Source organism: Prunus avium, chromosome 6, assembly GCF_965620075.1.
Source record: "Prunus avium chromosome 6, drPruAviu1.hap1.1, whole genome shotgun sequence".
NCBI classification, from domain to species: domain Eukaryota; kingdom Viridiplantae; phylum Streptophyta; class Magnoliopsida; order Rosales; family Rosaceae; genus Prunus; species Prunus avium.
Window position 1 is genome coordinate 6,783,092 of NC_142289.1, and position 20,081 is coordinate 6,803,172.

A 20,081-nucleotide genomic window follows, 5' to 3' on the forward strand; every position below is an offset into this window, starting at 1 on the left:
GCACAGCTACTTACTCTCTCTGTGTTGCCGGCATTGTCCTGGCTTCTTGTCTTGCCCATATCCCACATGCACTCTGTCTTCCACTTGTTTCACTTTTTATATTCCATATTCTATGTTCTCTCTCTGCCCGCCAACACCCTTTGTGATTAGCTCTATCTCTTGAGCTCTCTTTGTCTTTTCTTCTCTTGCCCACATGCTGGATGTCTTGCCTCTTTTTTTTTTATCCTTTATTTTATTGACTTGTTTTGCACCATATGTCTCTTCCTTTATCAACACCTCTCGCATTTGTCAACATCACCTACCCTATCTATACAAATTCATCCACCTCCCTACCACCTTCCCATCTTGCATTTGTTTCTACCACGAGACTGGCATGTTTGAGTCTCTTTACTATTATTCAATTTCTCTTCTTCCAAATCTCGACCCTTTACCAGTGTCGGATTTGAGGGGGAGTGTTGCAACTTTATTTGAGTGTTACTTTCTCCAAATCTTGACTTTTATACATCGGCGGATTTGTGGGGGAGTGACACCGCTGCTCATCTATTCCGCTGCAATTTAACCACTTATCTGCCATGGCTGATTCTGCTACATCTTAGTGTTAGTCAGTGCATGTTTCTCAAGTACCATTGATCATATGGCTCCATCGACCCCTTCTCTTCAGAGGGAGAAGGGGAGTGAAGAGAAGTTGTCTCTGCTGTTGCTGGTGCCAATGCCTTGTATTGCTGTTGATGATGCTTGTTATGTCTCTGCCTTGTTGCTCTTGTTGGTGCTAGTATTGTTGCTCATGCCTTTACTGGTGTGTTTCTGTTGTGGTCATGCCCGTTGACCTTGCCTTTGCTCTTGACTTTCTATGCCTTGCCTTACCCTATTTTTAGGGTAAGGCTTTACCTTTGTTGTGCCTTACCCTATTTTTAGGGTTTTGTTGCCCTATCTGGGCTTTCTTTGCCATGCCTTGCCACCTTGCCTTTGCTTGGCCTTTATTTTCCTTACCCTATTTTTAGGGTTTGGTTGCCTTTGCTTTTGCCGTGTTCACAGGGCTTCTGTGTTCTGCCTTATTTGCTGCCGTTCTCACAGGGTTTCTATGTTCTGCTATGTGCCCTATTTTTTAGGGTTTGCTCTTGTGTTTCCGCTGCGAACTTTGCTTTAATTTGTCACTTGTTTCACTCGTGGTTGACGAAAAGACCTTCTCTACAATTGGTGCTTCTCAAGTATGGTGTTCTATGACTCGCTTATCAAGTTGGGCGTGCGAAATGTCTTTGCCCAACTTGAGGGGGAGTGTTGGCGAGTCCTTACTTAGTTAGGATTTTGGTTCCTTATTTCATTATAATTTTGGTTACTTACCAATTATTATTTAGTCCTATTGTAATAGAGATTTACTTCCTATTGTAATTTAGATATATTTCCTATTTTATTTAGGGTTAACACATCTTTTTGTACTTGTATAAATACCTCCATATTGGAGAAGAATAATAATATGAGGGTATCTGAGCATAACTAAATATTTACCCTACTTTGTTTGACATTTTGTAGGTATAAAATTGTAATAGATGTATCAGTTGAGATGTTGACAATCACCAAGCCGCAGAGGGGTGGCTTCAGGGTTGTTTTATCTGCATTATGCATGAAAAAGGGAAATTGACAAAGATGTGGTTCACAGAGATGTCAAAGGTCAGTAATGTATTTCTAGAAGGGAAATTGAATGCAGATTTTGGACTAGTATGGAAGAATTTTCCACCCATATGATTCTGTTACTCTCTATTTTTTTATTGTAAATTTGTGACAATGTCCGCTACATTGACTTTTCTTTGGTGACTATTATTTGTTGAATTGATGCAAAGACTTGCAATGAAGGATATGTTAAAAGTTCGGAAAGGCCTTGGCTGAGAATCAAGATTAGCCATGTTTTCCAAGCTTGTAATATTCATACTGGTAAGCTTAGCAGCAGCAGAAGATCTCAGTTTCACCTACAATGGTTTCCGCTCTGATGATCTTAGCCTAGACGGCATAGCAGGAGTCACACCCAATGGTCTTTTGAGGCTTACAAACGACACTAAACAGAACCAGGGTCATGCCTTCTATCCCCACCCAGTAACCTTCAAGAACTCATCTAATGGCACAGTTTTCTCCTTCTCTACCACTTTTGTCTGCGCTATTAGATCAGAATATGCAGTTCTGAGTGCCCATGGCATGGCTTTTGTTGTTGCTCCAACAAGAGGCCTTCCCGGAGCTCTTTCAAGTCAGTACCTTGGCCTTTTCAATGAGACCAACAACGGCAATGCCACCAATCATGTTTTTGCTGTAGAGATCGACACCGTCCAGAGCAGAGAGTTCCATGACATGAATGACGACCATGTCGGAATCGATATTAATGGTTTGAACTCTGAGATATCTGCTCCAGCAGGATATTTTGCTTCGAACAAGACAATGCTTGTCAACGGTCAGGCAATGAAAGTTTGGGTGGACTATAATGGTACCGAGAAGCAAATCAAGGTCAGTTTGGCTCCAATTAGTGAAGGTAAACCCAATATTCCACTTATTTCTTATATGCGAGACCTTTCTCCGATCCTTAACGAAGCCATGTATGTGGGCTTCTCCTCGTCCACCGGCTCAATCTTAACATCTCATTATGTTTTGGGCTGGAGCTTTAAGATGAATGGCAAGGCTCAAGAGCTCTCACAACTTCCCAAGCTGCCTCGAATAGGAGCTGACAAAATATATAAACTTTTGACCATTGCCCTGCCTGTGATATTTGTGAGTATTGTTCTGGTATTATTTCTTACCGGTGTAAACTATGCCATCAGAAAAAAGAAGTTTGCAGAACTCCTTGAAGACTGGGAGCTAGAGTATGGGCCTCAAAGGTTTAAATACAAAGAGTTGTATATTGCCACAAAAGGGTTTAGGGAAAAAGAGCTTTTGGGAAAGGGTGGATTTGGTAAGGTTTACAGAGGTATATTACCCTCCTCAAAAATTGAAATTGCCGTGAAGAGGATCTCACATGACTCAAGACAAGGGATGAAGGAGTTTGTTGCAGAAATTGTCAGCAATGGCCGGCTTCGTCACAGAAATTTAGTCCCACTCTTGGGCTACTGCAGAAGAAAGGGGGAGCTACTTTTGGTCTATGAGTACATGCCTAACGGAAGCCTGGACAAGTACCTATATGGCCAGCCGGCTATTACTCTTGATTGGAGCCAGAGGTTCAGAGTCATCAAAGGTGTTGCTTCAGGATTGCTTTATCTGCATGAAGAATGGGATCAAGTTGTGGTTCACAGAGATGTGAAGGCCAGTAATGTATTACTAGATGGGGAATGGAATAGAAGACTGGGGGATTTTGGGCTTGCAAGACTTTATGACCACGGCGGAGACCCTCAAACTACTCATATAGCAGGAACACTTGGGTATCTAGCTCCTGAGCATACAAGATCAGGCCGCGCCACAACGAGCACTGATGTGTTTGCTTTTGGGGTATTTCTGCTTGAAGTTGCTTGTGGAAGAAGGCCAATAGAGGCACAGGGTTCAGACGTTTCAATTTTGGTTGATTGGGTTTTTTCTTGTTGGAATAGAGGTAATATTCTTGTGGCAACAGATCGAAAGTTGGGCAAAGAATTTATAGCTGAGGAGGTGGAGTTGGTGTTGAAGCTTGGGCTGTTGTGCTCCCATACAGAGCCAACAGCTAGGCCAAGGATGCGCCAAGTTGTGCAGTATTTGGAGGGTGATCATACTCTTTTGCCAGAGTTGTCACTTGGTGCTTCTGCCACTGGCTTAGCATTTTCTCACAAAGAAGGTTTTGATGATTTTGCAAATGGCGGGGGATACACACAGTCATTATATGTTCCAGAGCCGACGCTCCTCTCCGGTGGTCGCTGACACCAAGCAAGTAGGATTCTTTGGAAAACTGGGATTCAAACGCAACGCATGCATATGCAGCTTTGAATGTCACCTCTTTGTAGTTTTCTTTTCCCATAGAAAAGCGATGTGAAGTGGAAAACAGTTTGTATGTAAGGTCTCTGTCAAAAATGAAATTATGACAAAAATCATTATATTGTACTCAAAATCGTTGTGCCACTGCCAAACGAGTGAAACCTTTTCACAACAGAATCAGGAAAACAAAAAATGGAGAAAGTGTCAGCTTATAAGTATACTTTTTTTTTTTCCGTATACTTAGAGCTGTCTATGTTTGTGCGTCCATCACATTCTTGAGCGAGAAAGCTGCAAGCCACCACAGTCCAGTGCACATGTCAACAACTTGTATTTGAATCTAGAAAGGAAATAACCAATAAAACTTTTCAAGTGGTAACCAAAGGTAAAAAGTAAGTCCTTTTCAATGAAATGTTTACAATTATTGAATTTTGGTTCAAGTAGTGACCATGTTCAAAATTTGTATGAAATGTGTTTTTATTATCTTTGCTTTTGACATTAATTAAATTTTTTTTTTATACAAGTTATATTCTATTTTAAACTAATCTAAACTACGGGAGGGGAATTCGAACTCGAGTGTAGAGTAGGGAATATATCTGCTCTAGCAAACTCCCCTAATCCATGTTTACAAATAACTTAATATTTATATGTTAAGTTTTTATATAAACAAATTTTGATGGAACCTCAAAAACCAAAGTTAAGTATTTCTCAACCCAAAAAAAAAAAAAACCAAAGTTAAAGTACGTTGACTTCTAATATGCATTAGTAAGTAGAGAAATGAATTTTAGTTGAAAAGATTCTGGAGGAAAAAAAGAAAAGAGAAAAGAAAGGAACCATTTTAAGAGGCGGTAACGGGTCGGGTTCATTCAGACTGGTTCGGACTCTGGATTGTGTCTTGGATTTGGCGTAGCATCTGATCTGAGTCGCTTACTCCGTTTTCGATTGAGTGAAATTTGGAAATGCCGGTGAGAGTGGCAGAGAGCTCCGCCCCTTCTCAACCTTCAGGTACTTCTCTATCGCTCCTTCTATCTTTCTGAACATCGCTTTGCCCATTTCCTAGGGTTAGGGTTTTGGCCGAAATCTGGATTGTTTGGTATATGTTGTAGGATTGAATTCTCTCAAAGACGCTAGCTTTTCTGTGTTTTTTTGCTTCCAATTATTTTGACTCACCATTTTTATCATAAAAATATGATTTTTGAATTCTATTTTACATATTACTGTGAAGGTTCAAATTGTGGACAGACCTCTCCCTCAGCTTGCTCACTTTTAAGCGTTGGACAGGTTTCTCTTTGCCCCTGTCCCTTTTGTGATTGTTTTGCTGGTTAATATATTTCTGGAATTGAAATTTAAGAATTGCCTATCTGTATTGACTTATTGAGCATAAGAAATGACATTTGGAAGTATAAATGTGTACCACTGGTATGACATTGTCGCATTAAGGTCATAATTCTGTGGCAGGCCTTCTCCGGCACTCAGAATGTGTCTAGCATGCAAAAGGACGAAGCTTGGAGAGTTAATGTTCGTATACAGGGCTGTGATCTTGAACATGGTTATCTATGTGGAACCATGGAAGCCCTTAATGTTCCTATGGCAGACACACCGGTAAGAAGTTTCTGCTTTTCTTCGGTTGGTCATCTGTCACCATGTGAGGATTGGCATTAAGGTTAAGAATTTCTCTTAAATGTATTAACAAATAAAAGAGTGAAGGAACAACTGAGTCTTTTCGGAACTGTTCTTTTACAACATTTATTGACATAGTGGTCTGGAAAGGCATTTATTTTAACCATTTTCATATCACATTTCGGCATTTCCGATTTTCATACTGCTGTGATAGTCTATAGTCCGTAGTCAATATCAGTGTGATATTCACGGATTATCATGTCTCTCATACGATACACGAATTAGGGGTTTAATAGCATGATTAGGATGCAAAAAGATTACCCTTGCATATTGATCGTATTTCATTGCAGACAGCTGACACCCCCTTATTTGGATATTTTGGTAACCTTCACTGAGTATTTACTTTGTTTTTCTTAAATGTATGTTAGGTAGTTACCTTTTGGGAAGGAGAGATCGTTGACACCAAGAATTATACTTTCTTCACTGGAAAATGGGAAGCAACGTATGTTTCTTTTGTTCTTTTAACCTATACTTAAGCATGGAGCCTAATTAGTTAATGCTAATGTGTGTGACTCTTTACAGACCAGAGGATGATATAAGGCACTGGACCAAGTTTCCTTCTTTTTCGGCTCTACAGGTAATGAGTCTTAATCTTCTGTCATATGGGAGACTTGTATTATATCCTATTTAATTCCATTATTTACAGAGCCATGTGGAAGTTGATGGCGGAAAATCATTAGATCTGAGTAACTGTCAATACATATTCATGGTAACTGACCTAATTGCTTTATTATTCATTGGTAAAATTACTTCTTAAATGTCAAATGAAACGTTGATAAGTTTTTTGACTTCCTGGTGCAGAGATGGAAAGAGCAATACTTTGTGAATGTTGGCACAGACTGTGGGCTGACTATAGCTGGCTTTTACTATGTCTGTTTCTCTTGTAGTGATGGCTCCATCAATGGTTTCTATTATGATCCTAACAGCAGGTATACTCGCTGTTTCCCTTATTTTTTCCATCGTATACTTACTTCCTTATCATGCATTGTCTTGTGTTTTATTTTTTTCACTTACATTGCAACAAAGTGATTGATAAAAGATTACTTGAACCAACCTGCAGCCCATTTCAGAAGCTTGAGCTGAAATCCACTAACGAGGGAAGACAAGGTTTCAGCTTTTCATCATACGAGCTGCGATAGAGTTGAATGTACCTATGTATACTACCAGAAATTGGACAACTTGGGAAATTTGTTGTACAAGCATTGTAGAATATCCCTTAGCTACTTTTATCTGGTAATTACCGTTTCTTATTGACTTGGGGGTGATATGAAATCAACGCATGTTTAGCCAAACTTTCAATTCAGAAGTTGAATTTATTATTGTGATCACTAGCAAAAAGATCCAAACTTTGGTTCTATATGATTCCCATTGTTATTGTTTACTAATTTTCATAAATCAGAATCCAAATTAATTTGATTACTAAAATGCCCTGTATATTTTCACCATAGCACATATATAATTCTCAAATTGGCAAAGGAGACCAAACTAATCTTGCAGCAAACCAGTAAGGCGGTGTATAACATGAGGAATTAATATGCTAAACAGGATAAACAACAAGAGCCCAATTCAATGATAATGTTAATAACACCTTTGTCCAGAGCCAATTTCAAACGAAAAAAATAAACTTCAATAAATATATATCTTTCACCTACGTAACTAGTAAACAATAAAATAATAATACCCTGCATAATCTTCATACTACCAAAAAAAAAACATATTTAATCTCCACAAAAGTCTTTATCCAAGACTGTACTTTGTTTTGTGATGAATGTGAAGACAGAAGATAGAAGAAGATAGATAGATAGAATGACTTACATAGCACAAGGCGTTGTTGGAGCTTCTGGGAGGTTGTGTTTGTGACGCTAACGTGAAAAAGAAGTTGGAACTTCTTGCCGTGAGTTTTTTTTTTTTTTTTTTTTGTGGGTGTTTTGGAATTATGGTAAAGTGGTAAGGGTATTTTTGGAAGTTACTAAGAGAAAACAGGAATGAGAATTGTATCGACTACTACCCCCTAGTTGATCTGATACCTAGTTTTGAGGGGATGTGATTACGGATTTTGAGGTGGAGCCCACTTATTTTTTCATTTTTGATTGCAAGTAAACGCAGGGGAAGTTAGGAATGGAAATCATTCCCTTTCCTCCCATACCCATTACTGATACGTAAACATGCCTGTAGTTTCATAATTTCAACGAAGGCCCAATTGGGTAAATACCAACCAAACCCATGAAATAGAAGTTGTGGTCCCCAATCCAACTGTCCAAGCTTCAAGGATGAACATCCAAGCCATTCAATGACAGTTTTTCTTGGTGGAGATTCAACACAAACTAGAACAATTTGTCCCAACAGAACTGATGAAAATTGGGCAATCACCAAGCCCTCATGATCAGGCGTTGAAGACGATCACGGCCGTGGGACCCACAACACTCAACTTGTACAGCTTTATCAGCCAAAAGCAGGGCCCACTTTGAGAGTCTATCATTTTCAAGTTCCAGTGCCAACCAAACCCCACATAACACAACCTTAGCTTTTTACCTCCTTTTACTACATTGATGCGATGATGATGAGGACATTTATTCCTCAATGCAGTCCACAGAGACATCCTCGTGCATGAGCTCACGCAATTCGTAACCACAGTAAAAAATATATATATTTGAAAAATAATAATAATAATAATAAAATACAGCCAAAATCTATACCCACTCGCACTGCATTTACCCCATTTCATGAGGGACGTGGCCCTCTTTTTATTTCTCTCTCTCTCTCTCTAACCACCCACCAGCTCTTATATAACTTCCCTCATTTCACCCTCCAACCATGTTTGCTTTCGTTTTCTCTTCCTCATCACTCAAAGTACAAAAAAGATACCTCCCCTTATTATTGAATTCACAATTTGATGGTACAAGTAGCAAAGTTTGAAACAATTGTACAATTTCTAGAGTGGGGTAGCTTCTAGTTTTTCAGAACTTGGTGATATATATGGAAAGCTTGCTTTGTGATGAGGTGTGGCCTTCAAGTCCTGCTGTGAATGATCCTATGAGTCAAATGGATCATTGTGGATCATCAATGTACACAACTAAGGAAGACTTTGAGCAGGCTCTTGCCATATGCTTGGGGAAGGAGATGAGTTACATGCCTGGACCTAACTATGCAGAGAAATTGTGTTCAAATAATTTGATCATTGCTAGGTTTAAAAGCATTCACTGGTTTATCAAGGTCAGTATATATATAAAGTTGAACTGTGAGAGACTACCCCTTTCCTAGCAGAGCAAGAACTACCATATATCTTATGTTCAAAGTTATTTCTTCTTGAATAATCATGGAAATAATGTCTCTCTCTCTCTCTCTCTCTCTCTCTCTCTCTCTCTCTCTCTCTCTCTCTATATATATATATATATATATATATATATATATATATGTACATTAGTTTGTTTATTTGTTTATTTGTGTTTCCAGTGTAGAAGTCGGTTGAACCTCTCCCTTGGAACTGTTTTCTATGCTGCAAATTACCTTGATCGATTCATATCTATGAACCATTGTAATGTAAGAAATATAACACGATGCATCATTTTCTTTAACTTTTCTAATTTTCCAATTTCTTTAGTTTTTTTTTTTGGGGATAAAAAGTTGAATGCAAATGTGCATTATCTATGTATTTTAAGGGATGGGAATATTGGATGGTGGAATTGTTATCTGTTGCCTGCTTATCCGTTGCCACCAAATTCAACGATACCTGCACTCCGACGCTGCTCGAAATTCAGGTTACTACAGTTGATGTAATTTGTTTAACTTCTAGGAAATGCCATCATCTTCTATCATTGTTGACTGTGGTGTCCTATATATATGTTGAAGATGGAAGATGTTGACCATCTATTTGAGCCAAGCACAATCCAACGAATGGAAATGATGCTGCTAAAGGCATTAGGATGGCGCCTTGCTTCTACAACATCTTATTCTTACCTAGAATTGTTGACACGGATTATGGACTCATTGAAACCTCAACTTCATCAAGAGTTCATTGCCCGAGTCAACAAGTTGCTTCTTGGAGCTATTTCAGGTACAGATATACTAATTATATCAATTATACTGATATAGAAAAAAAATGAAACCAACCAATGTATGTGAACGGTCCAGATTCGAAGCTGCTGGGTTTTAGGCCAAGTGTGATTGCCATGTCTGCCCTAAGGTGCAGTCTGGACAAGTTACAAACTTCAACAGCAACATCTGATGCCTGCCACACTTGTCTTACAAGTCTCTTGGATCATGATCGAAAGGTTAAGCATCAAAATCCCTTTTTTGTTTTTTTTTTTCCTTTGGTTTTTCGTAATTAATATGTGATATTTTACTGTTTTATTGATTGGTTTGTGATGAACATATAATGTAGGCTGAGTTGGTGAAATGCCATAAGATCATGGAAGAGCAATCGGTTGATGGCTTGTACAACTTAATAGGTCACGGGATTTTCCATTTCTGCCCTTCAAGTCCCACAACAGTGTTGTTGAAGGAGCGTATTAACTCTTATGATAACCATGTTGATTTCTCTCTCTTTAATATGAGAGGCCGAAACATGATCAATGCGGAACCAGGGAGGAGGATCAACAAGAGAAAGAGAGAAGAAGATGATCAGTAAAAACATGTTTTTTTATTTAATAAATTTCCCTCAACTGTACCAAAACATTAAGATTCTCAAGAAAATCTTGACACAGAATTTAACAGATTCTATGAGACAAGAAATGAGCAAAGCTATGTTCTTTCTTCTACATATATAGCTCTCTCCTGCATGCATATTATTTCCACACGTCTACACATTAATTGTGGTTGCCTTTTCTTATATATGCTATTGCTGGACTGCTACCTACATCAAGCTTGCCAATTTATTTTGATGAGACTGGGAGAGTTGGGATCACGAAATTATAAACGTTAATGGTAAATGGGACTATACATTTCTGGTGTATTTTTTTCTTTTCTCAAGTTTGTTGTTGATATAAGACTTATAGTTTAAGTAATTAAGAATATTTACTTATGCACCCGATGTCTAAGTTAATTATCCTTTCTTTCAATATCATTGGTATAAAAAAGAAAAATTTATTATCTTAAAAGAACTTCTAGTTCATGAAATGTGACACATAAGAATTAAAGTTCACAACACAAACTAATTAATCATAAGAAATTTTTTTGTTAATAAATTTATAAATTAAAAAAAAAAAAAATAGACCCCACAAGACACAAGGTAAACGATATCCATAATCTCCGTCCATAAGGAAGAGGGTCCCACCACAATATTACAGCATATGACGTGGAAAGTTCTTTGCCAAGTGTTGTGTGTGTTGAGTGCGGATAAGGAAGGTAAAGAAAACATAGCATAGCATAGAACAAAACCCAAAAAACCAGAAAAAAGAAGAAACCATGGCAACTTCATCTACCATAATATCGTCTTCTCTCCTTCCCACCAGAGTTTTAACAGCAAATTCTCAAAACCAGAAACTCTGCCTTTTACGTAATGGGACTCTGCCTGGCACAGCCTCCAAAAGAAGTGCTGCCTTCAGAGTTCAAGCTGCCAAGCTTCCTGCTGGGGTGTGTTTTTAATTTGTTCCTTCCGTCTCTCTGTTATTCTGTCATAAAAGTTTACTTCTTTCTTCAATTATATTGTATTTGTATGCATATTTTACCCTTATGAGAGAAATATAATTTTGTGTTTTGAAAACATAAAATGTGCATCTAAAATTTCAGGTGGTGGTGCCAAAAGTAGAGCCAAAATTTGAGCCCCCCTTCCTTGGGTTCACCAGGACTGCAGAAATATGGAACTCTAGAGCTTGCATGATTGGACTTATTGGAACTTTCATTGTAGAATTGGTAAAATTCTTATTCTTCTTCTTGGTTTTTATGGTCTGGTTTTTGAAAACTGAGGAAGTTTCTGAGGTTTTTCTGGCTGACCTGTTTTATATTGGTTTCATGATTTTCAGATATTGAACAAAGGAATATTACAGTTGATTGGAGTGGAAATTGGAAAAGGTCTTGATATTCCTCTGTGACCATTGTATAAAGGGGGAACTTTATTTGTAACAAGCACTGGTTCAAAACTGCATTTTGTAATTCATCTTAAGTGGGTTGCTCTGTTTTGCACCTCATTAATTTGTGTGCAGATCAGACTTTGTAATATATAGAACTTATGCTGCAAGGAACCCCATGCTTCGTTTTCGATTGCTGTCATTCTTTTGTAGGCTAAACGGTATAGCATCTAAAATGAGCTCTTCTGATCTTTCCTATCTTCTTATGTCCATGACGACCCTTGATTCTGTTTTCTTCATGAGCTCGGCCAATTCACATGCCGTACAATCTTCAATGCTCCTGGTTTAAGGTCAATCGGAACTCAGATTTGATGCACATTAAAATGGAGCTTGATAATTACAGTCTATACGCAACAAAATCACCAGGGTTGATCTATTAATAATCAAAATTTAGTTCAACAATTCAGACCCTAGTCCCACGAAGTCTCGGATGACCACTAACCACTCCGATAACAAAATTTCTTTCCAAGGGATTGTACATCAAACTTATATGTAGCTGCCACCAAAGATTCCTCAACATTATCTGGATATAGGTACACATACATGTCATGATGTCACATGGCGTAAAGATACCGCATGAAGGTGTTTGGTGCATCTTCTCATCTAGTTGTATATCATTATAGAGTGCAAAGGGCATATGAGGGATTGGAGCAAATCTACACATTCCTTGTGATATATATCACCAAAGAAAAGAACCTCTAACTGCCACTGCAGATACTGGGAATGAAGACATTACAGGACCCTGCCGATTCGAGCATCTATAATTGGAACTTCTGAATTGGTATTAGATACATCCAGTGCTTGGGCCAATGACAGCCGGCGGTTTCTCCATATAGCCTCTGCCCAACTCTTCACTTTTTCTCCTTGATCCTTTCGGTTCTTTTGGACACAAAGTACTTCTGCATACCCGCCTACACAATCAATTAACTATATCAGTCCAGACAACCTGTTTAGAATCTTTAAATTGAAAAGTCATCATGTCAAATAGCTGCAATGATAAAGGTCATAGCAGGTTTCCATCCAGACAGAGACCTATTCTACTTGAATTGGAGCCCTGGAAGTTTATCACAACTCCTTAGGTGCATTTGTTCTTTTCTTAAAACTGGTTTAACATGTATGCAATAAGACCAAATCTCTTGTGAGAATATACAAAGCTGATTTTGCAAAAATGGTCATTGTTCAGTTATAATATCTAGTTAAGATTATACTCAAAGTGCATGCTGAGAAACCATTTGGATGCTTAGCCATTACCTCTTGCAAGGGCCACTATATCACTTCTATCTACCTTTGCTTCAGCACCTACACAACCCAATAAAGAGCAATGAACAATTATTACCTACTCTCAAATGTGAAGAAAATTATGGCACACTTAACACATACCTTCGGTCTCAAATGGTGGAGCTTTCAGCAACTCTATTGCCCTTCTATAAAGGCCCTGTCAATTGTAGGGGGAGGGGGAAGAATAAGGCCATAGAAATAAAGTATAGCAAGAAAACACGAGATTCTAAAGTTGATAAAAAGAAGTAGAGAGGATAATATACAAGTTCTAACCTCTTGAATCAAAAGAGCACTAGAATGCTCTAGCATTGCTTTACGCCGAAACATGAGAGCTATGCAGGTTAAAACAACACCAACCTTGGGATGGTGAGAGCCTACACAAAAATCAAGGAAACCACAAGGATATCAACTCATCGTTTAATAAAAATTCTGAGAACTTTTGCACCACTCATAACAAAAGTAATAACAAAGCAACACACCAAAATGTTCCTCTGCTATGGTTAAAGCCCTAGTCAATATCTCCTCGGCATCAGCAAAGTTCCTAAAAGAACACAGGTTAATCTCATGGTCAATCTAGCTAAAAAATGAAAAAAGAAAGGCTCAACAGTAGTCAAGAACTTACCCCAAGTGAGCCTCAAGCTGTCCCAAAGCACATGTGGCAGCAAGGGAAACTTCCTCTGGTGACATATTACAGGCTGCCAATGCATTTGAGTTACTGAACTCTTTATTCTTGGATCCCCCTTGAATAACATTCTGGTAGACATCCTTCGCCAACGAAAATTTCTGTGACGCATGCAAGAATTCTCCATAGGATAAAGCAGTACTACCTGCATAACTTTAAATTTATCATCTCATGTCGACCAATGTCTTGTCTAAGCCACGATGACATATAAAATGAACCTCACCGGTGATTTCCAGGTTGTCCTCAAGTCCTCGAAAGAAAGACTCAGCTGCAAAGAACCCAAATTCAGAATTTGCTTTTCCTGATACTCAGAAATGTACTAGCTGGGGCAAATGTGAGTGTAAATTTAGACAAATGCTAAGTTAGCCTTTAGCTGTACCTGACACAGTATTACCATGGACAAGCTCAACAAGCCCTTTTACTGCTCTAGCACGAGCATGTATAACCTCAGAATCTCCACCATTTGATCCAGGCTTGTTCTTCACCAACAGTTCTAAGCATTTATCTGCGAGCACTGATGAGGTATCATCCTATATAGGGAGAACCATTTACATATACTTAAAGCATACAAAAATACAAGAAAACATTTCTAATCGTTCTCATGGTGATTACCTGCTCCAACTCTAAGTGAAGTCCAACAAGAGCCTCCAAGGCGGCAACTTTAACAAAAGCCAGAATGATTTATTAGTCAATAGGTCATTCTATTAAGGAAATTTAAAATATAAAAATATAAAAAAATCTTACCCCTGACACCAATTGAAGAGCTGGTCAAGTCTTGAACTTTTTGCAGTTTATCCATTGCTTCATCAAAATTTCCTCTGAAAAATTAAATATGAGTTTCTTAATCCATCAAGCATAGAACTTAATTGGGTTTTGCAACGACCCAAAAGAAAAGAAAAAAGAAAAAACCTTTCAGATGATAAAGTGGACATGGCCAATAAAACCATTCCCCTTGAATTATCACCAGCAGGGTCCTGCCCTTCACTTGGCTGAGTCGAAAGGCACTGTTCCAATACAAGCAGACCTTGTGCATACGATTCATCTACATTGCCCAAATATCCAAAATTAAAACAACACTTCAATTCCAGAATTCAATTTCAAAGTTGAAAAAAAATGGGAAATTGAGAATACGAGAGTAAAAGGTACCTGATTTCTGGGACCTGGCATGAGAGAGAGCGTAGTTGATCATCTGAAGAGCAACAGGGTTGGCGTTTGAGCCGTTGATCCCATCGTGAACTAGTCTGGACGGTGGTGATCGTTGAAGGAGGGAGGGCCCGAGCTTTGCGGTTCGAGTAACGGTAGCCCCAGCTCGTGATAGCTTAACTGCGGTGTGAATCATCGCGGTTGCTGGTTTCTCTTCCTGAATAGGAATATCCAAAACCCTAAATTGGAATGCGAGCGGTTTTTGTTTGTTGTCCAAAAAAGAAGAAGGGGAAATTGGAAAATCAAAATTTTGATATTTCTTAATATTTTATTTTCGAATTTAATTATATTTGTAAGGAAAAAACTCAATCAAATTCAATTTACCCTTTCACCCACAAAAAATAAATAAATCAAGTCACCCTTTTTCATAAATTGACAAGCTTATCTATAAAGAATTTTTTGTTGTTGGGCATGAACTCTTATTTCATTTTAGTTTTTCAATTACTTGGATTTTCATAGACTATTGTTTTGCGTATTTGTCCCTTTAAAATGAAGTATTTGTGTATTGAATTTTTTTCGTGAACGAGGGTAATTTTGGGTTATTTTAAATTTAACATGTGTATATGTACACTTCATTGATATCTTAGTACATGTTTATACACTCATATAATTAATTAACTCACTTTTTTTTTGTCAAGATTAATTAACTCTCTTGGTAACTAAATTTTGGAAAAAGTTTTGAGGCCTCTAAGTACAATTGTTTTACCTGCATTATCATGTGTCCTGCACTTTTCCAAATCCTTGTTTTTGTTCTTATCAATTGGAAAGGACTGTTTTTTTGCATGTATTAAGATGCAGGGCATCAGGAGGCTATCTTTTCCTAGCCAGTCCATAATCTTCTATCTTCTTCTATATTCCCAAATCAAACTTTTTCAATCAGAAGCATGCATGCCAATTTCTGTTGAAACCTGCTTCCGAGACACAAAAGAAAGATCCTTTGATGTGATTTGGTAAAGGAAGAAGCATAATTGTGTTTTAGAAATCACTTTATCTTAAACAATGATGAAGATTACTTGTAGTATCTTAACATGATATTACTTTTGCAATATAGCTGCTGCTACTTGTAATTTAAAATAGTTCATAAATTTTTCTGCTTTCATAAGCATTTGATTCACAGGAATAAATTGAGGATCAAGTAATCCAAATAAAAGTTTCATCATTCAACTTCACCAATACCAGAAAAGAGGTCCTGTATTTTTGTTAATTCTTTTTAATTTAGAAATTTTAGTTTAAATTTGTTTATAGATAGTAGTGGAGAAAAGAAAGCCCTCAATGGGAAGCAATGAATATATGCCCTTTTATCATCATGAAAGTAAAAGTGGAAAGAGGGTTGAAAAAGAAAGCAAAAGAGACTTATACAGCCGTTAAGAGAGGATGTTAAAAAGCTTGATGTTGTCTCAATTTATATATATATATGGTTGTGGTGGTGAAGTGTTTTCAGATTAAGTAGTTCTCCAATTCTCAGTCCCCTTCTCACCATATAGACATCAATGCCAACTTCCTCTTTTCTCTTCCCCCTACTCTTCCTTTTAGCCTCAATCTCAATTACAAGTAATTCTTCATCTTCTTCTTCTATGTACTTCTTGTACTCTATTGATTCATGCACTGTGTTTTCTTTTTTGTGTTTCTAATTTGGTTTTTCTTGTTGCAGATGGAGCTCAACTCATTCTAGTAAACAACTGCAATGAAAGTATATGGCCTGGTATACTTGGCACTGCAGGCCTAGCCACTCCTCAAAGTGGAGGTTTCCACCTCGGCAGTGGCCAAGAACTAGTTCTTGATGTGCCTGAGAAGTGGTCAGGAAGGATATGGGGCAGGCAGGGCTGTCAATTTGACAATGATGGAAAAGGCAATTGTGAGACTGGCGATTGTTTTGGCCAATTGCATTGCCAGGGGAAAGGGGGTGTGCCTCCAGCAACCGTGGTTGAAATGACACTCGGATCATCAACTTCACCCCTGCATTTCTATGATGTGAGCTTGGTTGATGGATTTAATCTGCCCGTGTCAATGAAACCGGTTGGGGGTGGAATAGGCTGTGGTGTTGCCTCATGTGAGGTTGATTTGAACGTTTGCTGCCCATCAGCATTGGAAGTGAGGAGAGGAGGCAGGGTTGTGGGGTGTAAGAGTGCCTGCTTGGCTATGCAATCTGCTAAGTATTGCTGCACAGGAAGCTATGCAAATCCAAACACTTGCAAGCCAACCCTTTTTGCGCATCTGTTTAAGGCCATATGCCCCAAGGCCTATAGCTATGCTTTTGATGACTCTTCCAGCCTCAACAAATGCAGGGCTTCGCGGTACGTCATCACTTTCTGCCCTGCCCAATGAGCAATGGCTGAAGGAGATTTTAGACATTGTCAAATATATTGGTCTGTGCAACGAAGCCAGTGGCTTTTTTTAGCACTATTCTATACTTAAAAGTATGGTTCTTCTGTTTTTTTTTATTCATTAGAAGATTGGATCTACTTTCTTTTTATGATCTGTTAGAAGCCAACTCTTAAGTCACACATCAACTATCACATAATATGACCAAATGATGTGATCCATTAGAAATTACTCTACAGAAATTAAATGGCAGTTTCCTGTTGGTGAGGGGCCTTAATGCCAATTTGGTGTCCTAGTTTAAATCCATTAACTTTGAGAAAGTCTGTCTTGTAGCTGTTAGAATTTTAAGGATAATTGTTTGTACCTAATCAGACTACATTTACCGAGTGTTCAAAGCCGATTTGCATAACATCCAGTACGATAAGATAAACACAACTAAGCTGCATTTGATGTTCAAACAAAACAGAAGGAAAGCTCCAAATTGTACAAGTTACACAACAAAGGAATCTTAAAATCAGGCAAGATGAAGATGCACTTCAGCTTACAAACAAAACTAATCAGACACCATTAGGAGCACTGCTCTATAAAACTCTGGGCTCTAAGAGTTAGAGATGAACTTCTAAACTGAACCATCCAAGAAAGAGAACATGGGTTCATACACAGATGTAGCATTGATTCATGAGGAGGTTGCAGTTGCACCGGCTTTTGGATCGTCTCTGCCGGTACCAAATGTTCAAGAAATAGTAAAGTGTGACTCTTTGCATGTCCCTGAAAGATACCTTATAAAAAATCAAGAGGACATGCCAAAGGGTGCAGATAATACATGTAAGCTTTCTTCTGAAATTCCTACAATTGATTTCTCTCTGCTCTCAAGAGGACATAAGGAGGAGCTAACCAAACTTGATCTGGCTTGCAAAGAATGGGGCTTTTTCCAGGTAATAAATATTGAAATCATCTATCATATTTTGTTATGCGACAATGTTTCATTTCTTCATATCTGAGTCCAGTATGATACTAATGACACATTATTTTGGAAGAAAATTTGGTGAACAAATTGATATTATAATTTATAATCCAAATCATAACAGTTCCACACAAAAGAGTGGCCTACAAGTAGAAACTCTCTCAATGCAACATTTCAAGTTAAATCAGCTTTCCTGCAGATGGTAAATCATGGAGTGGCAACAGAAGTGTTGCAGGGCATGAAGGATGCTGCAGCAAAGTTCTTTGAACTTCCTGTAGAAGAGAAGAATAAAGTTGCTATGACATCAGACGACATACAAGGCTATGGGCATGCGTATGTGGTTTCAGAAGAGCAGATACTGGACTGGTCTGATTTACTTTTTCTTATCGTTTACCCATCTCAGTACAGAAAGCTTAAGTTTTGGCCAACCACACCAGAGGAATACAAGTATGTTTCTAAAACTCAGGGGAAAAATAGAGTAATGTTTAATTTGAAAACATTAGATGAATTTGAAGAGAAATGGTAGTCTCAGTAGTCCACTCATAAGTAGCTGATTGAAAGCCGTTAATAAGCGTGGGGTTTTATAACTGTCGACGTTCTAGAATCATTTACACACACGTGGATGACTGAGCCCATAAAATCTAACTTCCAATTTTGTTAATAAATATTGTATTGGTGAAGGGAGGCTATTGAGGCATATTCTATTGAAGTCAAAGGAGTTGGAGAGGAGCTCATAAGGCATATATCTCTAATTATGGGGATGGAAAAGGATGCTCTTCTTGCACTACATCAAGAGTTGGTCCAAGGTGTGCTTGTGAACTACTATCCACCATGCTGCATGCCTGATAAAGTACTAGGCAAAAGTCCACACTCTGACACAAGCACCATAACCATACTCATGCAAGAAGACAATGTAACCGGATTACAGATTCGAAAAGAAGGAGAATGGGTGCCGGTGAAGCCAATTCCAAACGCTCTCATTGTGAATGTGGGAGATGTTGTTGAGGTAAAACTTTGCATTTAGTTTAAACAGAAAAGTGATCCTAATTGAACTATAAAAGAGAAGAATAATATTTTTCTCCTTTGGGCTTCATACTTGTTCTTGCTGTGACAGATATGGAGCAATGGAAAGTACAAGAGCATTGAGCACAGAGCTGTGACAACCGAAAGCAAGGCGAGGCTATCTTATGCAACATTTCTTTTTCCACATGATGATGTTGAAGTGGAACCATTTGATCATATGGTGGAGTCTCCAGGGTCCCTTCGGATGTACAAGAAAGTTAGATATGGAGATTATCTGAGGCAATCCTTGAAGAGGAAAATGGAGGGGAAGACACACACTAACGCGGCAAAGACTGCAAGTTAAGAAAGATGGTGTTTCTATTTTAGAAAACCAGAGAAAAATAAGAAGACTTAAGTCAAGTCTCTAATGATCAAATCAGTTTATGTGGCTTTTGTAATACAAAAATAGCATATAGCATCAAGGATGCAGTTTTTGGTTTCTTGTATATGCAAGAAAGAAACCCTATAAAATTTTAATAGAAAACTTTCTAATTCAAGTCGCCAAAGCCAAATTACAAGGAATTATAATAAGAGTTTTTCTATTTAAACCCTGCACTTCTATTTGCTCATCCCATATTCTAAGTTCACCTCAACTTCTAATTCAAATTTTCACAATTTCTAAGAAAACCCCACTATTTTCCCAAACTACCCCTAAATACACACCGAGCAACAAAGAAAAAAAAAAACTCATCAATCTCACACCCCACACCCCACACCCAGCTATCTTGCCCCTCACCACTCTAAGTTCACCTCAACCTCACATTACTTAAAGAGATAAAAACACTGTTGTCAAATGTGTAGCAGCATTATTTTATTATTATTATTATTAAAAATATTTGAGAATGATCAAACAATATAATATTAGTCAATGGTGTCATATGCAATGTTCTTCAGTTTTTTTGTTTTGTTT

The 20,081-nt window shown here is 38.0% G+C and overlaps 6 protein-coding genes and 1 pseudogene across 7 annotated transcripts; 6 read left to right on the plus strand and 1 right to left on the minus strand.

Moving 5' to 3' along the window:
• Window positions 1–1,890: 1,890 nt before the first annotated feature.
• LOC110766478 (L-type lectin-domain containing receptor kinase IV.1 pseudogene) lies at window positions 1,891–4,304 on the plus strand (annotated as a pseudogene).
• A 395-nt stretch (window positions 4,305–4,699) lies between these two features.
• On the plus strand, window positions 4,700–6,952 carry LOC110766466 (glucose-induced degradation-like protein). Of its 2 annotated transcripts, XM_021969794.2 has the most exons (8): window positions 4,701–4,920; window positions 5,141–5,196; window positions 5,374–5,517; window positions 5,964–6,037; window positions 6,118–6,172; window positions 6,242–6,304; window positions 6,397–6,524; window positions 6,656–6,952. In XM_021969794.2, the coding sequence occupies exons 1-8, from the start codon at window positions 4,875–4,877 to the stop codon at window positions 6,732–6,734; spliced, it is 645 nt and encodes a 214-aa protein (XP_021825486.1). In that variant the 5' UTR covers window positions 4,701–4,874; the 3' UTR covers window positions 6,735–6,952. The 2 variants fall into 2 exon arrangements, with proteins under 2 accessions (XP_021825487.1, XP_021825486.1); XM_021969795.2 differs by lacking the exon at window positions 6,242–6,304 and having other exon boundaries at window positions 4,700–4,920.
• A 1,344-nt stretch (window positions 6,953–8,296) lies between these two features.
• CYCD7;1 (CYCLIN D7;1) lies at window positions 8,297–10,313 on the plus strand. Its single transcript, XM_021969846.2, has 6 exons — window positions 8,297–8,808; window positions 9,049–9,135; window positions 9,255–9,353; window positions 9,445–9,649; window positions 9,727–9,866; window positions 9,977–10,313. Exons 1-6 carry the CDS (start codon window positions 8,572–8,574, stop codon window positions 10,220–10,222), a joined length of 1,014 nt encoding a protein of 337 aa, XP_021825538.1. The 5' UTR covers window positions 8,297–8,571; the 3' UTR covers window positions 10,223–10,313.
• Window positions 10,314–10,945: 632 nt separating this feature from the next.
• Window positions 10,946–11,791, plus strand: OHP (one helix protein). The gene is made up of 3 exons (XM_021969859.2): window positions 10,946–11,166; window positions 11,323–11,445; window positions 11,556–11,791. The coding sequence occupies exons 1-3, from the start codon at window positions 10,999–11,001 to the stop codon at window positions 11,622–11,624; spliced, it is 360 nt and encodes a 119-aa protein (XP_021825551.1). The 5' UTR covers window positions 10,946–10,998; the 3' UTR covers window positions 11,625–11,791.
• A 214-nt stretch (window positions 11,792–12,005) lies between these two features.
• On the minus strand, window positions 12,006–15,080 carry NDP1 (Tetratricopeptide repeat (TPR)-like superfamily protein). Its single transcript, XM_021969857.2, has 12 exons — window positions 14,767–15,080; window positions 14,530–14,662; window positions 14,365–14,438; window positions 14,233–14,279; window positions 14,000–14,150; window positions 13,844–13,888; window positions 13,561–13,765; window positions 13,418–13,479; window positions 13,212–13,312; window positions 13,041–13,095; window positions 12,912–12,959; window positions 12,006–12,571 (listed from the first exon to the last, which is right to left on the minus strand). Exons 1-12 carry the CDS (start codon window positions 14,957–14,959, stop codon window positions 12,393–12,395), a joined length of 1,293 nt encoding a protein of 430 aa, XP_021825549.1. The 5' UTR covers window positions 14,960–15,080; the 3' UTR covers window positions 12,006–12,392.
• A 1,144-nt stretch (window positions 15,081–16,224) lies between these two features.
• LOC110766526 (Pathogenesis-related thaumatin superfamily protein) lies at window positions 16,225–17,294 on the plus strand. Its single transcript, XM_021969863.2, has 2 exons — window positions 16,225–16,374; window positions 16,475–17,294. Exons 1-2 carry the CDS (start codon window positions 16,314–16,316, stop codon window positions 17,146–17,148), a joined length of 735 nt encoding a protein of 244 aa, XP_021825555.1. The 5' UTR covers window positions 16,225–16,313; the 3' UTR covers window positions 17,149–17,294.
• A 147-nt stretch (window positions 17,295–17,441) lies between these two features.
• Window positions 17,442–19,675, plus strand: LOC110766505 (protein LATERAL BRANCHING OXIDOREDUCTASE 1-like). The gene is made up of 4 exons (XM_021969847.2): window positions 17,442–18,080; window positions 18,309–18,556; window positions 18,791–19,115; window positions 19,224–19,675. The coding sequence occupies exons 1-4, from the start codon at window positions 17,793–17,795 to the stop codon at window positions 19,473–19,475; spliced, it is 1,113 nt and encodes a 370-aa protein (XP_021825539.1). The 5' UTR covers window positions 17,442–17,792; the 3' UTR covers window positions 19,476–19,675.
• The last annotated feature ends 406 nt before the right edge of the window (window positions 19,676–20,081 follow it).

What these genes read in the sequence shown, in the direction of transcription:
- NDP1 (XM_021969857.2), bottom strand. Translation starts at nt 14,959, where the DNA reads ATGATTCACACCGCAGTTAAGCTATCACGAGCTGGGGCTACCGTTACT. An exon ending in CAGCTTGAGGCTCACTTGGG is followed by an intron (nt 13,480 to 13,560) that starts GTAAGTTCTTGA and finishes GTGTTCTTTTAG; the next exon opens with GAACTTTGCTGATGCCGAGG. An exon ending in TCCACCATTTGAGACCGAAG is followed by an intron (nt 12,960 to 13,040) that starts GTATGTGTTAAG and finishes TGGGTTGTGTAG; the next exon opens with GTGCTGAAGCAAAGGTAGAT.
- LOC110766466 (XM_021969794.2), top strand. Translation starts at nt 4,875, where the DNA reads ATGCCGGTGAGAGTGGCAGAGAGCTCCGCCCCTTCTCAACCTTCAG. An exon ending in TTCCTATGGCAGACACACCG is followed by an intron (nt 5,518 to 5,963) that starts GTAAGAAGTTTC and finishes AATGTATGTTAG; the next exon opens with GTAGTTACCTTTTGGGAAGG. An exon ending in TATTATGATCCTAACAGCAG is followed by an intron (nt 6,525 to 6,655) that starts GTATACTCGCTG and finishes ACCAACCTGCAG; the next exon opens with CCCATTTCAGAAGCTTGAGC.
- OHP (XM_021969859.2), top strand. Translation starts at nt 10,999, where the DNA reads ATGGCAACTTCATCTACCATAATATCGTCTTCTCTCCTTCCCACCAGA. An exon ending in CTGCCAAGCTTCCTGCTGGG is followed by an intron (nt 11,167 to 11,322) that starts GTGTGTTTTTAA and finishes CTAAAATTTCAG; the next exon opens with GTGGTGGTGCCAAAAGTAGA. An exon ending in GAACTTTCATTGTAGAATTG is followed by an intron (nt 11,446 to 11,555) that starts GTAAAATTCTTA and finishes CATGATTTTCAG; the next exon opens with ATATTGAACAAAGGAATATT.
- LOC110766526 (XM_021969863.2), top strand. Translation starts at nt 16,314, where the DNA reads ATGCCAACTTCCTCTTTTCTCTTCCCCCTACTCTTCCTTTTAGCCTCA. An exon ending in AGCCTCAATCTCAATTACAA is followed by an intron (nt 16,375 to 16,474) that starts GTAATTCTTCAT and finishes TTCTTGTTGCAG; the next exon opens with ATGGAGCTCAACTCATTCTA.
- LOC110766505 (XM_021969847.2), top strand. Translation starts at nt 17,793, where the DNA reads ATGGGTTCATACACAGATGTAGCATTGATTCATGAGGAGGTTGCAGTT. An exon ending in AAGAATGGGGCTTTTTCCAG is followed by an intron (nt 18,081 to 18,308) that starts GTAATAAATATT and finishes GCTTTCCTGCAG; the next exon opens with ATGGTAAATCATGGAGTGGC. An exon ending in ATGTGGGAGATGTTGTTGAG is followed by an intron (nt 19,116 to 19,223) that starts GTAAAACTTTGC and finishes TTGCTGTGACAG; the next exon opens with ATATGGAGCAATGGAAAGTA.